Source organism: Taudactylus pleione, unplaced genomic scaffold (genome assembly GCF_031769625.1).
Source record: "Taudactylus pleione unplaced genomic scaffold, aTauple2 ptg000556l, whole genome shotgun sequence".
Taxonomy (NCBI): domain Eukaryota; kingdom Metazoa; phylum Chordata; class Amphibia; order Anura; family Myobatrachidae; genus Taudactylus; species Taudactylus pleione.
In genome coordinates this window covers 15,458,210-15,473,687 of record NW_028284958.1, presented here as the reverse complement: position 1 = coordinate 15,473,687, position 15,478 = coordinate 15,458,210, and the positions used below count along the sequence as shown (strand labels likewise).

The 15,478-nt window shown below is 44.2% G+C and overlaps 1 protein-coding gene across 1 annotated transcript in view; it reads right to left on the bottom strand.

Annotated features, from left to right (window-relative positions):
• ARRDC4 (arrestin domain containing 4) overlaps nt 1-15,478 on the bottom strand; it is a 56,914-nt gene that overhangs the window by 13,909 nt on the left and 27,527 nt on the right. Inside the window, exon 4 of the mRNA XM_088452861.1 lies at nt 4,866-4,968. Within this exon, the coding sequence (XP_088308987.1) occupies nt 4,866-4,968 (103 nt within the window). The remainder of the gene's footprint in view (nt 1-4,865; nt 4,969-15,478) is intronic.

Genomic DNA, 15,478 nt, shown 5'->3' with positions numbered 1-15,478 from the left:
TATATATATATATATATATATATATATATATATATATTTATATATATAGAACAATGAGTTGACTGTAGAGCGACTGGTTTATAAAAGTGCATAAATCATATAAATATTCAAACCAATTCTGTGGTTGGAAAATTAAAGTGCCAGTGCTTAATAAATAAATAATTTAACACTTTAATAGATACAAAATATACAGTGATAAGAGAAAAAAAATAAAAACATCCAGCATACACATAAAAAGACCCCTTTTTTTAGATGGAAGGGTAAAATCAGAGAAGGAAAGGTCTAAAAACTAAGCACTTTAAAAAGAAAGAAATCTTTTTAAAAGATAAATAAATAAATAGCTTATCTGAACAAGGTGGATAGGGTTTAACACATTCATAGGTTCAAAAGGCAAGGCAAACTCTCACCCAACGCGTTTCGTCCTGGGGACTTCGTCCCCTTGATGAAATATATAAAAACCACTTAACTATAAAAAACACACAACAATAGAAGTTGGCTTGCAACTAGATCAAATGTATTTGATATAATTAATATTAAATGTTACTTAATGTTAGTAAATTGGCGGACAACAAGAACGGACAACATGAACATGAAACATTCATGCAAACCAAACTCAGTCACTGGTGTACAAATCTCCAAATAGGCCACACCTGGACAGGCGGTGTGAAATGCCCTGATGGGATGTAATCATATAAATATATACAATTGGTAAAGCAGAGTGCACCACCTAAACAAATTAACTATCAACTCGTTCTCATTGCCACCACACAACAAAACACCCAAATGAAAAACAAAAAGGGGAGGAAGGGTTTTCCACAATGGCTAGAGACCTAAAATGCCTGCCGGACACTAATAATCACAGCTACAGTGAATGTGATAGGTCTCACCAAAAATTAAAAGTGCCCCATCTGTATGTATTATTTTAATCTTATTGTCTGTAGGAGGAATCTCTAACAAAGGACCACTAAACATAAAAAACAAGTTAGCTTATATTAACTGATGATCTTTACAAACATGATAATTATATGTATTTGACATGACGTTGTGATCCCTAGATATGGGTTGGCACTGAATGCCATGTGGTCACAAGCAGGCCCGGCGACAGGGGGGGACTAAGGGGACAGCCGTACCGGTCGCCGAGGTCCAGAAGGGCCCTGAGGACTGGACGGGCACAAAACAGGGCTGCGGACGGCGGACTCTGTTCCAGTCGGAGTGAAACGGTCGCCGGGACCCATAGCCGCTGCCCAACCTAAGCTCTGAGTCCCTTGTAGCCTGGCCCGGACTTGGCCTGACCTTTAAGTGAGAAATGCGGCGGCGTGACGTCATAGGTCACGTCGCTGCACATCAGACAGGCTGCGGTATTGAGAGGATGGTAGAAGAATAGGGGCTGGGGAAGGGGAAGATTGTGGGTGCTGGGGACAGAAGAAGGTGATGGGGCAGGGGGCAGAGAAAGGTGATGGCGGCTTCTGGTGATGAGGGACTGAGAATGGCTGGCTGCAGACACCATCCCTCCTACCCTGAGGCATCCACAGCACTGTCATCAAGAAGACCTTGCAAGAGATGGTAGAGTCTGACTCGGCAGTGCTAGTGCGCCTGTGTGAACTAAGGTACCCATGCTACTGTATGGGGACAGCGGGTCACACCGGGAGTGAAAGGGAGGCAGGAGATATCTGTGATATCTCCTGTGTTAGCTTTATGATGAATGGCCCAAAATCATAATACCTACAAAAGTAAGTGAAAATTTTAATTTTCATCTGCTTTTGTAGAAATTAAGTGATGATGAATATGGCTCTATACTGTATATCTATCTCAAGGTTCTGATTACTGTATGGTCCTGATAAGTATAAACGTTTCTATGATATATCCCTCATATACTATTTTCTTTGAGATACATATATATATATATTAATTTAAACTGGCAGTACATGTGCTCCTACACACAGCAGAAGCCAGTGGTGGATTTTCCACTAGGCATATGCCTAGGGGTGCCACTTGCTGGGGGCGGCACAGCAGGCACCCCTACATGAAAGTCCTGCTAGGCTGCTGGCCTCATCAGGCCAGGTGATTTTTTTTTCCATTCCGACTTTTTTTTATTTTGCAACTTGCAGGTGAAGGGGGGCAATGAGCAGCAAATTGTGGTCGGTTGCTTTTGCGATCCGGAGGTCTGGTGGCACTGGGACCAGCCATGACATGACAGGGGTGAAGATGGCAGTGACGTGATTGGGGAGAGTTGTTTGGCGAGCAATAATATTTTGCCTAGAGGTAGCCTAACCTCTCCCCTGATGGATTGGAAGCAGCCACTTAGTGAAACAAACCAATGAGAATAGTAACCAGTGACATCAATTATGCATTTAGTAATGCCATACCTTTCTGGTGAGGTGGTGGTCTTATGAATATTGATTCAATCAACTGGATAGCACCTCCAATACATGCAATGACAGGTGCACTTGAAAATAACTGCATGTAGTATAATTATTATAACTTCGCCAAAGGCTGGCACTATTCTACTGCTGTCACTGCAGACAAGTAAGTTTGTCAGTTCTCACTGTTACGCATGCTAACCTGAAGATAACTACCAAGCATTTTAAACAGACCATTGGGGAATAAATGATTAATCAATGTTGGTGTATATTATCAGTAAATAAGTGATATGAATATATGTATAAACTCCTCTACATACAGTCAGGTGCATAAATATTGGGACATTGACAGAATTTTCATATTTTGGCCTGTATTCACCACCACAATGGCTTTGAAATGAAACAAACAAGATGTGCTTGCTTTAACTGCAAACTTTTAGATTTAATTTGAGGGTAATTACATCCAAATCAGGTGAACGGTGTAGGAATTACAACGGTTTCTATATGTGCCTCCCACTTTTTAAGGGGACAAAAGTAATGGGACTATCAACTCAAAAGCTATTTCATGGACAGGTGTGGGCTATTCCCTCGTTATTTCATTATCAATTATGCAGGTAAAAGGTCTGGAGTTGACTCTAGGTGTGACATTTGCATTTGGAATCAGTTGCTGTCGACTCTCAATATGAGATCCAAAGAGCTGTCGCTATCAGTGAAGCAAGCCATCATTAGGCTGAAATATCAAAACAAACCCATCAGAGAGATAGCAAAAACATTAGGTGTGGCCAAATCAAATGTTTGGAACATTCTTAAAAAGAAAGAACGCACCGGAGAGCTCAGCAACACCAAAAGACCCGGCAGACCATGGAAAACAACTGTGGGGGATGACAGAAGAATTATTTCCCTAGTGAAGAAAAACCCCTTCACAACAGTGGCCAAATCAAGAACACTCTCCAGGAGGTGGGTGTATATGTGTCAAAGTCAACAATCAAGAGAAAACTTCTCAAGAGTGAATATAGAGGGTTCACCACAAGATGTAAACCATTGGTGAGCCACAAAAACAGGAAGACCAGATTAGAGTTTGCCAAACAACATCTAAAAAAGCCATTACAGTTCTGGAACAACATCTTATGGACAGATGAGACAAAGATCAACTTGTACCAGAGTGATGGGAAAAGAAGAATATGAAGAAGGAAAGGAACTGCTCATGATCCAAAACATACCACCTCATCAGTGAAGCATGGTGGTGGTAGTCTCATGGCGTGGGCATGTATGGCTGCCAAAGGAACTTGTTCCCATGTATTTATTGATGATGAGACTGGTGAATTCTGAAGTGTTTCGGGCAATATTATATACTCATATTCAGTCAAATGCTTCAGAACTCATTGGACGGCGCTTCACAGTTCAGATGGCAATGACCCGAAGCATACTGCAAAAGCAACCAAAGAGTTTTTTAAGGCTAAAAAGTGGAATGTTATGCAATGGCCAAGTCAATCCCCTGACCTGAATCCGATTGAGCATGCATTTCACTTGATGAAGGCAAAACTGAAGCGAAAATGCCCCAAGAACAAGCAGTAACTGAAGACATTTGCAGTAGAGGCCTGGCAGAGCATCACCAGGGATGAAACCAAGCGTCTGGTGATGTCTATGCGTTCCAGACTTCAGGCTGTAATTGCCTGCAAATGATTTGCAACAAAGTATTAAAAAGTGAACGTTAGATTTAGGATTGTTTAGTTTGTCCCATTACTTTTGTCCCCTTAAAAAGTGGGAGGCACATATAGAAACCGTTGTAATTCCTACACCTTTCACCTGATTTGGATGTAATTACCCTCAAATTAAATCTGAAAGTCTGCAGTTAAAGCACATCTTGTTTGTTTTATTTCAAAGCCATTGTGGTGGTGAGTAGAGGCCAAAATATGAAAATTCTGTCAATGTCCCAATATTTATGATCTGTCCTGCTTACCTTTCAGCCCCAATCTGTCCCGCAGTCCCCACACACTAGTATGGGGACCAAATACATCAAGCTCCGAAAGATTATATTTTCAGAGCTTGACTGTGGGAACATTCACCATCTGCAGATTTTTTCCCACCCCTGCTCCTTCACTATGGGAAACAGTCTCAGACTGCGAAGAGGGATCTTTCGGATCTCTCCAGCCCTGTCTGGCTTCTTCCTCGGATGCCGGGGCTTTTTGCACATGTGCGAGCCCAAATTCACGCAATTGCACTAGCACTGCGGAGTGCAAACGTTTACCGCTACTAAAGTGAAAGGATTCACAGGGATCAGGGATCTTCGGATCAGGTTTCTCCGCGCGGTGCTCGCAGCGGATCTAAATATTAATTATATGGGGCTGATAGCATAATGAATAGCCCCCTAGTAGTGTAAAAGTAACCCTTGATTCAAGTGACCTGTATAATGTTTTCGGAGTCACTTATAATATTTATATATTTTACAGTATTGAGTGTATTATCCCCTAAATAATGTTAGCCACAACAGAAAATACAACCTACCATTGCAGTAACCTTTTCGTCCAATTTTGGCACTTAAAGATATTGGTCCAGAGGTTAAGAAAAGACAGCCAATCATTTGCTCTTTGGATCGTTCTACAGGAGTCTAAAAAACAATAGTTCTCAGACCACACAAATGGCAGGACAGTTTTATTGTCACGCATTAAAGGAAATCTGCTGTAATTAACAGGTGTGATTACTAAACAGCAAACATGTTATCCAGGTAATGACATAACACATAGCATAAAGGTCAAGCTGAGATTATGATTATCACATAGCAACAATTTACAATGTTTATACTTTCTACTAATGGTTTATCCCCTTGCTTGAAAATTAATATCATTATGCTCATAAACAGGATTTCCATTCCAGTAAAAACATATGCCTGTCAGATAAAGCTATGGACTGGAGGTTTATAATAAAAGTAATAAAAATAATAATAATAATAATAATAATAATAATAATAAACTGCTTTTTTATACAATAAAATTTGGAAGCTGTAACTAGTTGATTATATTGGGTTACATTGACCACATTGATTTTCTACAGATTTTGGGGGCAAAATGTACTAGGATGAGAGTTTAGAAAATATGAGAGTTTAGCAGTAAACTCTCACATTGGTCAAATTGTATCTGCAAAATGGGAAAACATCTGGATGAGAGTTTAAATCGTGAGAGTTTTTTGAGTATGAAAAACATGCAAGTTTGCTCTGTTGCTTTGTTTTCAAGCTCTATTACATTGGCTGAGTTTAAAAAGTGTGAGTAAACTCTAAATTTTTTTTAACCCTCACCCTATTACATTTGGCTCTTAGGACCTCATTCAGAGTCGGTCGTAAGCGGCCGCTCGGTCGTACGCATCCGATGTTTCCAAACCACGCATGCGTACGGTTAGTTGTGCGCATGTGCGTACGAGACCTTACGATCGAAAATGCTGTCGATCGTACGGATTACGAGCAAGAAGTGGCTTCCGAGAGTTGATTGACATGAAAGGCCGTTTGTGGGTGTTGATGGGGGTGGTGGTCTAAAAACGCAGGCGTTCATCATCGTTTTCAGGGCGTTTCAGGGGCGTACATAAATTTCCTGCTACGACCGATATAGAAGGCCGGAAGTAGTAAAACGTCACTCTGCGAGCAGGTTAGAGGCCTGGCTGATTGTACAGCTTGAGGTTGGGTATGTGCTCTCTCAAACCCCAGAGTACAATCGATACTATCGAATGCGACTGATGTTAGGAGTGATGTTTCTATTTTGAGCCACACAATGCAAGCAGCTAATCATTTGTTGAAGCTAATAACATTGCTAATTGGCTTGTAATTGATTCAGCTGCGTTTGCATTAGCGAATAATAAGAATAAATATATTTCATGGGGATGGCTTATTCCATGCGTTTTTTTGTTAATTTTTGGTGTAATTTGCACACAACACAAGCAGCCGCAACCATCAGAAGAAAATTAACATACAGAAGAAAACTAACATACAGCGACTGACAATGACTGACAACGATTGACTCGATCGCTAGCTGCTATCACTCGCTAGCTAGAGTAGGTGCATTGTTCACGTATGGGCGTCATTTTGGTTGCGACCGACCGGCCGTGCGATCGCTTCCTTTTTCAGTTTTGCGGTCGTTAGGTGTACGACTGAGCGGCCGCTGACGACTGACTCTGAATGAGGTCGTTAGTGTGCATGTATTGCGGTCTACATACGCATTTAGAGCATTTATGAGTGCTTCAGAGTTGTACGCATCTTGGCCACTTCTCAGTTATGGCTAAATCATACTTGCCTACTTTTAAAAAAGCATTTCAGGGAGATTGTGAAAGCAGCACCTATGAGCGCGTGTTACAGTGGGCGTGTACTGATAAATCTGAGAGGCGTGTCCTAAACCTGACTTAGTAAGATCTGTTTGTTGATGAAAACACACTGATACTTTTCAGAAATTCATAGGGATCATTGTGCCTGATAATAAAAAATGCAAGGAAATTACCCTAATGATCCCATTTGAATGTATATATCTCTGTTTTTTTAATATAACAGCTTCATAATGTGGGTAAGGATGAAATGAGGGAGATTGCTACACTCTTCAGGGAGACAGGGAGATTGCTACTATTTCAGGGAGTCTCTCTGACAATGAGGGAGAGTTGGCAAGTATGGGCTAAATGAGCATGACTGTGTGGCAACACGGTGTTCACATGCAGAAGAAGCATCTCATGGGCATGTAGTGGGAATGTAGACAAAGTTGTGGGCAGGGCCGGATTAAGGCTTATGTGGGCCCTGGGGCAACTAAGTTGTGGGAGTGCCCACCAAGCCACATGGAGCCTACCGCCCTCCCCCACCACACATTAAACATGCACACACACATAATATATATGTAGCAAACAGATATATTTTATATAACATACAGACTAAACACACACATATACAGTATACACACATAAACACTAACACATATACATACACAGTATACAGTACACACACTAGCACATATATACACATTAACACATACTGTATATACAATAACACACACATAAATACACATACACAGTATACACACACTAACACGTACACATATATACACATAAACACGTACACATATATACACATAAACACATACATACACAAACACATACATACACATAAATAATAACAGTACATCTACACACTTACATTCTATCAGTTCAGCTGCTGATCACTTCATTAGGCCCCGCCCCCTCGTGCCGTAATGCCGCAATTAGCGGGTCATATGGGGATGGGGCTTGTCGCGTTGGCTCCGCCCCCAATGGTAGAAGGGGGAATTGCTCTAGTGGTGGGGCTCCTCTGTGTGGGGGGGCCCCGGGACGACCGCCCCTGTCGCCCTCCCCTTAATCCGGACATGGTTGTGGGCTATTCAGAGGTGACGGTATGCAGAGATCTGTCTGATTTCATTCGGAACTCTAGCACTGAGGATGGAGCTGGTGCAAATGCATATAAGAGTGATGACGGCTGCTGTCACAAGCAGAGGGCTGGGGGCGGCGCGGTATCTATATACAGCCAACTCGAATGTTGGCATGGATTTCTGATGGCTGTAAATGGCCAGAATTACAGTATGATCACATTAGTGCTACACGGAATCAGACTCAGCATATCCAATAGCGGGTGGGCTTTTTATAAAACCCTGCGGCGCTGGGTTTTCCAGCAGCCGCAGGGTTTTGCTATTCAATAAGGTGCCTGAAAATAGAATAGAAATCACTGCGTCTTTTTTCTCGCACCTGCAGGGCAAGTCTAATGTTTCCTAAAATCATTCATTTTAGGAGAAATCAGCGGGACTTGCTTTGGGACCGCGGCAGCGCCCCCTTGAGGACTAATAATGCTAATGGAAGTTTCAAATTAGCTTAATTAGTCCTTAATTACTCACCTTCCGAAATGGTGTCTTCTGCATCCAGCGTCAGAAGCCTAGTCTTCTGCAGCATGGTGAGTATGTGAGTGTATATGAGTGAGTGAGTGTGTGTGTGCATGAGTGACCCTCGATTTGTGTGACCCCCCTCCTCCCGTGTAAGGTTATACCCCCGTAATGGGCACTGAGAGAGCTACATCTCCCAGCAGCCCCAGCGCCTCTAAGCACCCCGGAACCTCCCAGCAGCAACTCTCCAGTGACAAGACGGAGGGGAGGCCATCGGGAGCCGCTGAGACTTCCGGGCATGTATCATTTACTTTTATTTTTATGTGCCATAGGCTTTTCCGAGCTGACAACCCTGCAGCCACTTCTCTATTATTGGATACTGCAGGTATCTGGAGCACGCATACGCGTGGTAATCCAAAATTGGATGCGAGGGGCGCAAGGTTTTTCACCTCGCTAAACCTCGCACGCAATTGGATATACCCCATAGTGTACATACACGCAGCATAAATTAGGGGAATAAATGGGTACTTTGAGAAATACCTTTATGTGCCTGTCTTTGTGTGTCGTTGTATATATTGATGTGTATATAGATGTGTCTTAATACACCTAGGTGTTTGTCCCGATTTGCTTTTTCGGGTGATAATATAACTTTTTTGCAAATCGGGAATTTACTATCATTAAAGTCGGGTAATTTCTTAATTTTTTCAGGTTGAAATCGGGTGGTTTAATTCCGCAAATTCGGCCGTTTTGAACAATAGAAATTATATCACCATCGGCTCAAATCGGAAGTAATTTTCACTTTTTCAATAAAAATCGGGAATTTATCATTCGTTTTGCTAAAGTCGCTCATTTTACACTCAAATCGGGGACTCAATAGAAATTTTAAATGCACCACCTCCTGAGCCATCGAACATACACAAATCAGTGCGATTTGTGTATGTTTCTGAATGGTAAGTGTGTTCTAAGGGTAAATTTTTTAAAAAAAAGTTACGTTAGGCCCCCCCCCCCCAAAGGGCTAACCAGCCCCGGACATGCCAGACTGTTCTGGTACCTAAAATTACGGGGAACAAAATGAGTAGGGTTCCACCGTAAATTAGGTACCAGCACCAGGCTGCAGGGCCAGTCCTAGTTTTAATTATAGGGGGAAAAAAATGCATAGGGGTACCCCTATAATTAAAACCAGCACCGGACCCTTTCTAGCGGGGGCTGGTGCCACAGCCAAATACACCATAATTCAAATGATCCTGTCAAAACCGGGAGCTTGGTAAAGTCACAATTTTTTAAGAGAGGCAAGAGTCACCCCGGCCAGTCCTCCCTAATGCCCTCCTTCCTAGATGCCCTGAGGCTGCAGCTTCTGCTTCCGCTCAGCTAGCAGCACCTGGAAGTGCCTGCTAGCAAAGCTGATGACAGCTTCCGGTTTGCATACCACAGTGGAACACAATCCTGGAAGTGCTGCAGCCAGCCTGGCATAAGTATGGATCAGTGCGAGCGGGCAAAAAGTGTGAGCTGGGCCGGTAGGCAGTGTGAACCGGCCCGACAAAAGCGAGTTTCACCTATGGGTGCAAGGAGTTGCTTGCTGGGCCAGCGGCCTCCCTAGTACGCCACTGGTAACATTCGATTGCAAATAAGATGCATTTTAGGCAAAAAAGATGCTCAACGTAAGTCGAGTCACACGGGACCTGACGCGCCGAGACTGGCTGTTTGGCACGACTGCAGCAATAGTGTATGAGGACACATCTGTAGATGCATTTTTAGGTCTTTGTCAAAAGTTGCCATTTACGAACAGGAAAAGATGCAGGCCCTCAGCATAGTTCATTATAATAAAAAGCGCATATTTGTGTAACTAGCGCATACATAGGTTTGCGGCACGATGTTTGCTCCCATTCTGCAACTGCACCTGTACATGGTTCTGTGAGGATAGATCTTGAGATCCTACAGTATAAGTATTTGACCTGCCAGAACATATGAAAATCATGGAATTCTGCAAACCCAGGAGCACCCTGCATATGCTCTCTTTCCGCCCATTGAGCCTCATTTAAATAGATTGGCACACAGAATCAAATTACCTCTAATTTTTCCCTTTAGGAACATTTTCCCAGATTCAGCAAGAGAGACCAAAATACACCCAGCTTTACCAGGGCCGGCAACAGAAATCTTGGGGCCCGGTACACTTGGATCTCTGGGGTCCCCAACCCTCCCCCCCTCCCATTGCTGCCTCCGTGACCCGTCCTACAAACAAACGTGTCAGGTCCAGACACACACGCACACACACACAATTATTACAGATAGAGAAATACGCGCACATACACGCATACATACATATACACACATATGTGTGGTTTCCCATGAGGCCGCACCCCTTTTTCAGACACGCGCCAAAGGCTTGATACATCTCCCCCAGAGTCTGTTTTATAGAAAATTAAATAAAAATTTCAAGCTTTGTGAAGTGATTCAACAGCCCCAGAACACCAATATCTGCAGAAAATGTAAATGTAATTTTTTTTTTACACTGATTTTTTTTAAATTTTATTATTATTTTAAATATTTATTGAGCACTACATGTGTATCTGGCTCACACAGCCCACATTACGGTAAACATATACACAGACCATAGATGCCTACCCTCCCGATTCCAGCGGGAGACTCCCGATTTAATATAGAGTCTCCCGCTACCCCGGAAAATTGAATAAAACCCCCGGATTCCCAATTGTCCTGTCGGGAATCCGGACTGTGCATGCGCAAGGTGAAGGGGACAGTGTCTGGATGACAGGAAGTGGCCAGGGGACTACATCTCCCATCAACCCCCAAGGCTGCATCTGTCGATCTCACCCTACAGGCAGACGCAGCCTGGACGGCTCCTCCCCAGCAGTTCTGCCCGGGCGCCTCCTCCCCCCAGTCACACAGCAGCGGCAGCCAGAGAATGGGGGCAGGCAGCCGGGGACTCCCAGCAAGGTCTGCAGCACCAGTCAAACCCCTCTCTTCCTCCACCCACGGCGGATGACTCCGCTTGGTTGGGATGGCCGCACTTCCAGCAGGTGGGTGATGCCGATCGGTTGGAATAGCCGCACTTCCAGCAGGTGGGTGATGCCTGCTTCGCAGTCCGCAGGATCCATGAAAGCAGGGTGCATTATGTGACAGCTGGCCCTGCTCTCATTGGCTGCCTTGGCTGAAGTACATGGGTGGGTAGTCGGGGGACAAATGCTAGCTGGATTGGTGAGGGCGTGTTCAGTGGAAAGTGGGTGTGTTTCACACCATAGAGGAAAATTAAAGAAAAGTGTACTGTGACTGTCATTGTCATATAGTCAAGTCTGTGCTGTGCAATAGCAAAGCAATGCCTATAATGTGCTATAGTCATGTCCCCAGTCATGTATGTAGTGTCCTATAGTCATGTAGGGCTCAGCTAATAAGAATATATATGCCCATAGGTTGAGCTAAACATGCCCTTTGGGTGGAGTGGACCACGCCCCCTCAAAGGCACGGCGCGCTGTGCGAGGCGCATTCTACTGCCATCTGCAATGTCCCTGAAATTGTTTTTCAAAAGTAGGCAAGTATGACACAGACATATGTTAAAAGTGACAATAACAGTCATTTACACATAGTCATTTCCCTTAATGCTGAGGCTGTGTCCCTATACTCTTCAGCTGGACCACTGACCGACGAGGAGGAGGAGTGTGTGTTGTGCTGTGGGGGAGGGGGGGGCGGGAAGGAGGGGGTGCGAGGGGGGGGTCTTTGATGCCACAATAGGGAAGTTGGGGAGGAAGCCTATAGGAGAGGATCAGGAGCTAGGCCCATTAGGACGACCACCAGCCCCTGCGTGTCTCGGTGTGTACCATGTGACAGTGTCAGTGATGGCTGCTATAACAACACAGCACAGCAGGCATTTAAAAAGTTTCACTAGGTGCTGCTGCCCTGTTAATCGTCGGGGCCCCTCTGATCCATGGGGCTGGTATGTGTGTCCCCTTTGTCCCCCCCTGTCGCCGATCCTGAGCTTCACCCACCAGCAGATACAATTTTTTACGTCCTTTGCCATGTTTTACATCCATCTGCGGACCAGGATATTCATAACTTTAAAAATCATGTTTAAGGTGAGTCAGTCTTGGTCAATATGGTTATGCTAGATCTTTTAATGTTTTGAAGAAGGAAAATGTGTATTATTATTGTGTATTATTATTACATTACTATTATATTATAGTATTTAGTGTTATAAATACTCTAGATGTGATATACTGTAACACTGTATCGTCTGCTTAGTGACTTCAGAGTTCGGTTACTTGTTTAAACACAAGAAGTTAACTAAATCAATTGGCAACTTAAAATATTTGTATAATTTACAGTAGAGAATACATTACCCAACATAGCGTCACAAGCTACATCATGGCTGCAGAGGATTACATTACCATTTCCATGAACATGTATAACTTCACACTTATCTCTTTTCTCAAGGGACCTCTTTCCTATTGTGGTCTCTATGTAATTCATGGATTGTAATTGTGTAATATATATATATATATATATATATATACAAATATATGCACATATATATATATTTAAAAAAAAACAAACAAATGTCCTGACTGACTGACAGATCAAAACCTAGCCCAAACCCCTAGACCTAGAAACATGTACTTTAATTCAAGGAGTATATGCCTTCCATGACATAGGCACACACTAAGGGGTCTATTTACTAAGCAGTGTTAGGAGACAGAGTGAAAAGTGATAAGAAAGTGATAAGGTACCAACCAATCAGCTCCCAACTGTCATTTTTCAAACACAGCCTGTAAGATGACAGCTCTCACTCTGGGGCCTATTCCTCATTACTAAACTTTCCCTGGACGTAATTAGGTTTAGAACTCGCATGGAGTTCTACCTAATTACCAGAGGAATTCATCATTCCTCCTCTCCTGTCATTTTTGCGATGACAGCTTTTCGGGAATTAAATAGTTATCCCTGTCTACACTGCCTTACTACACATGCGGTAAGTTTGTGCCCCCCCCGCTACGCAGGCTTGCCTACCCTCCCGATTTGGCCGGGAGCCTCCCGACGTTCGGGTGCCGCTCCCGGCCCCCCGGAAAGGCAGGCAAGCCTCCCGGAAGTCTCACAGCCTCCCCACTGAAAAAAACAGAAATCCCCGCAGCGGGGGGCCCGGTTACTCGATTCGCGCAGAATTGCGTCATCGTAGCCCCGCCCCCTGCTTCACAATGCCGAAAATCATGGCATTGTGAAGAGGGGGCGGAGTCACGATGACACAATCGTGCGGCTCCGCCCCCAGTGTGACCCAAAATGGCCACCCCGCCCCCTGCTCCGCCCCCAATGGCCGGCCCCGCCCCCGCTATTAGCCGACAATCAGCTCCCTCCCAGAAGGCTGTAGCTGATTGTCGGCAAGTATGCCCCTCCGCTCTCCTCCCCCCCTCCTCCCGCACTTACCTGCCCGCGCAGCAGCCTCCGGCTCCGTCCTGCTGGTCTGTCACATGGTCTCCCAGCAGACTGTAGTACAGATTAGAAAAAAAAAAAAGTTTTTTTTTTGCCTAATCTTTATTGTGTTCTGCTGGGAGAGCACAGTGTCCGACCAGCCTCCGGAGCCAGAGGATGCACCAGAGCGCCGGAGGAAGACACTGGGGGACCTGTCCAGCTGGAAGCAGGTAGGTGTCACCTGCTATTCGCCACCTCACAGTGGCGGATAGTACCTCCATCAAATTCCTAAAATTCATAATTTTCGGAATTTGATGAATACCATAATTTTCACATCCCCATACTAATGTACTAATGTATGGGGAGTGTGGAAATTAACGCAGGGGGACTTAGCAAGGAGATATCAGTGATATCTCCTGTGCTAAGTGGCTTAATGAATACTAAAATAACGTTATTTAAGGAAAATGTCCTTAAAAATGTTAATTTAGTGTTGATGAATAGGCCCCCTTATCACTTTCTTATCACTTTTCACTCTGTCTCCTAACACTGCTTAGTAGATAGACTCCTAAGGATTTTCGAAGTTCTACTCCTGAGGGATGAAAAGGACTGTAAGCTCATTGTCTGGGTCGAGTGGTGGCTTCAAAGGGGGTTGCAGTGCAGTCCAATATTCAAATAGGGGAGCCACACCAACTGGCAGTGATGTTTGGCAGCATTTGGGGTGACAGTTGGTGTGACTCCCCTATTTGTATATTGGTCTACACTGCAGCCCCACCTCTGGAGTTGCCACTGCTAAGGACTTAACATTTTTATTTTCCATTTCATTTTATTTTCCATTTTATTTTCCACGTCATTTGCTTTGTATTTGTATTTTTCATTTTCTCGAACATGGTAATTGAGTTTCTGAATGTTAATGGGGAGATGGTGGCTCACACCATTGTCCCCATCACAGGAGACAGAGCCTGTCTGTTCCAGTCCCTCTACTATCCCATGTATGACACTCAGCTATTGGCTAGGGAGGTGCATAACCTAATTGTGAGGCTTGTGGTCGACAACTGGGAGGAGTTCTCCATTGTGATCCATAATTGCAAGGGGGACAACTACACCAGCCCTGCTGAGTACCTCCTTGACATGTCCCAACCCATTCTTATGGTGATTTATGCAAACTGGTGGTGGCTGGGCAATTGTTCGAGTTCATCTTCGAGGTTTACCGTAATGGTGAGCTCTATGAGAGTTTTGGTGATGAACATCACCCCGTGAGGAGGCTGCGCTTTATGCAAGGTTGGAGGGTACGTGCGCTCCTTGGTACCCTCCAATCTTACCATATCTATCCAATAGTAGGATCAGCACCATCCACACCTGGACCCCCTCCTCTCTCTCTCTCTCCCCCCCTCCCTCCTTTTTCTGTCCTCACACCTTCCCCCCCTCCATCATCCAACCCCCTATATCCCACAACACCACCACCACGAAGCGCATCCCAAACCCAGTATTACCTGCGCTTTATGCAAGACCTCTCTCAGGGGCTTTGCGATGCGTACGTGCCACGTGAACCTCAAAAAGTATACACACCAGCGCCATTCCACTTCACACCTCTCACAGGCATCACCTCTTCTTGTCCCCAAGAAGGCTCTTGCCAAACGTCGCGCCAGATGCACCCACAATAAAAAGGACGACGCAACTTCAGGATGTGACAGTGAAATATGCGCAGATTAATCCTATGGTGCACCGTGCTGCGGTGGCTAAGTAAACTAAGCATATAAATTAAGTTAAGATCAAATGAAGGAAATTAAACTATCTAAAGTCTAACTGGGTGAAACCGGGTACATCAGCTAGTTATGTATA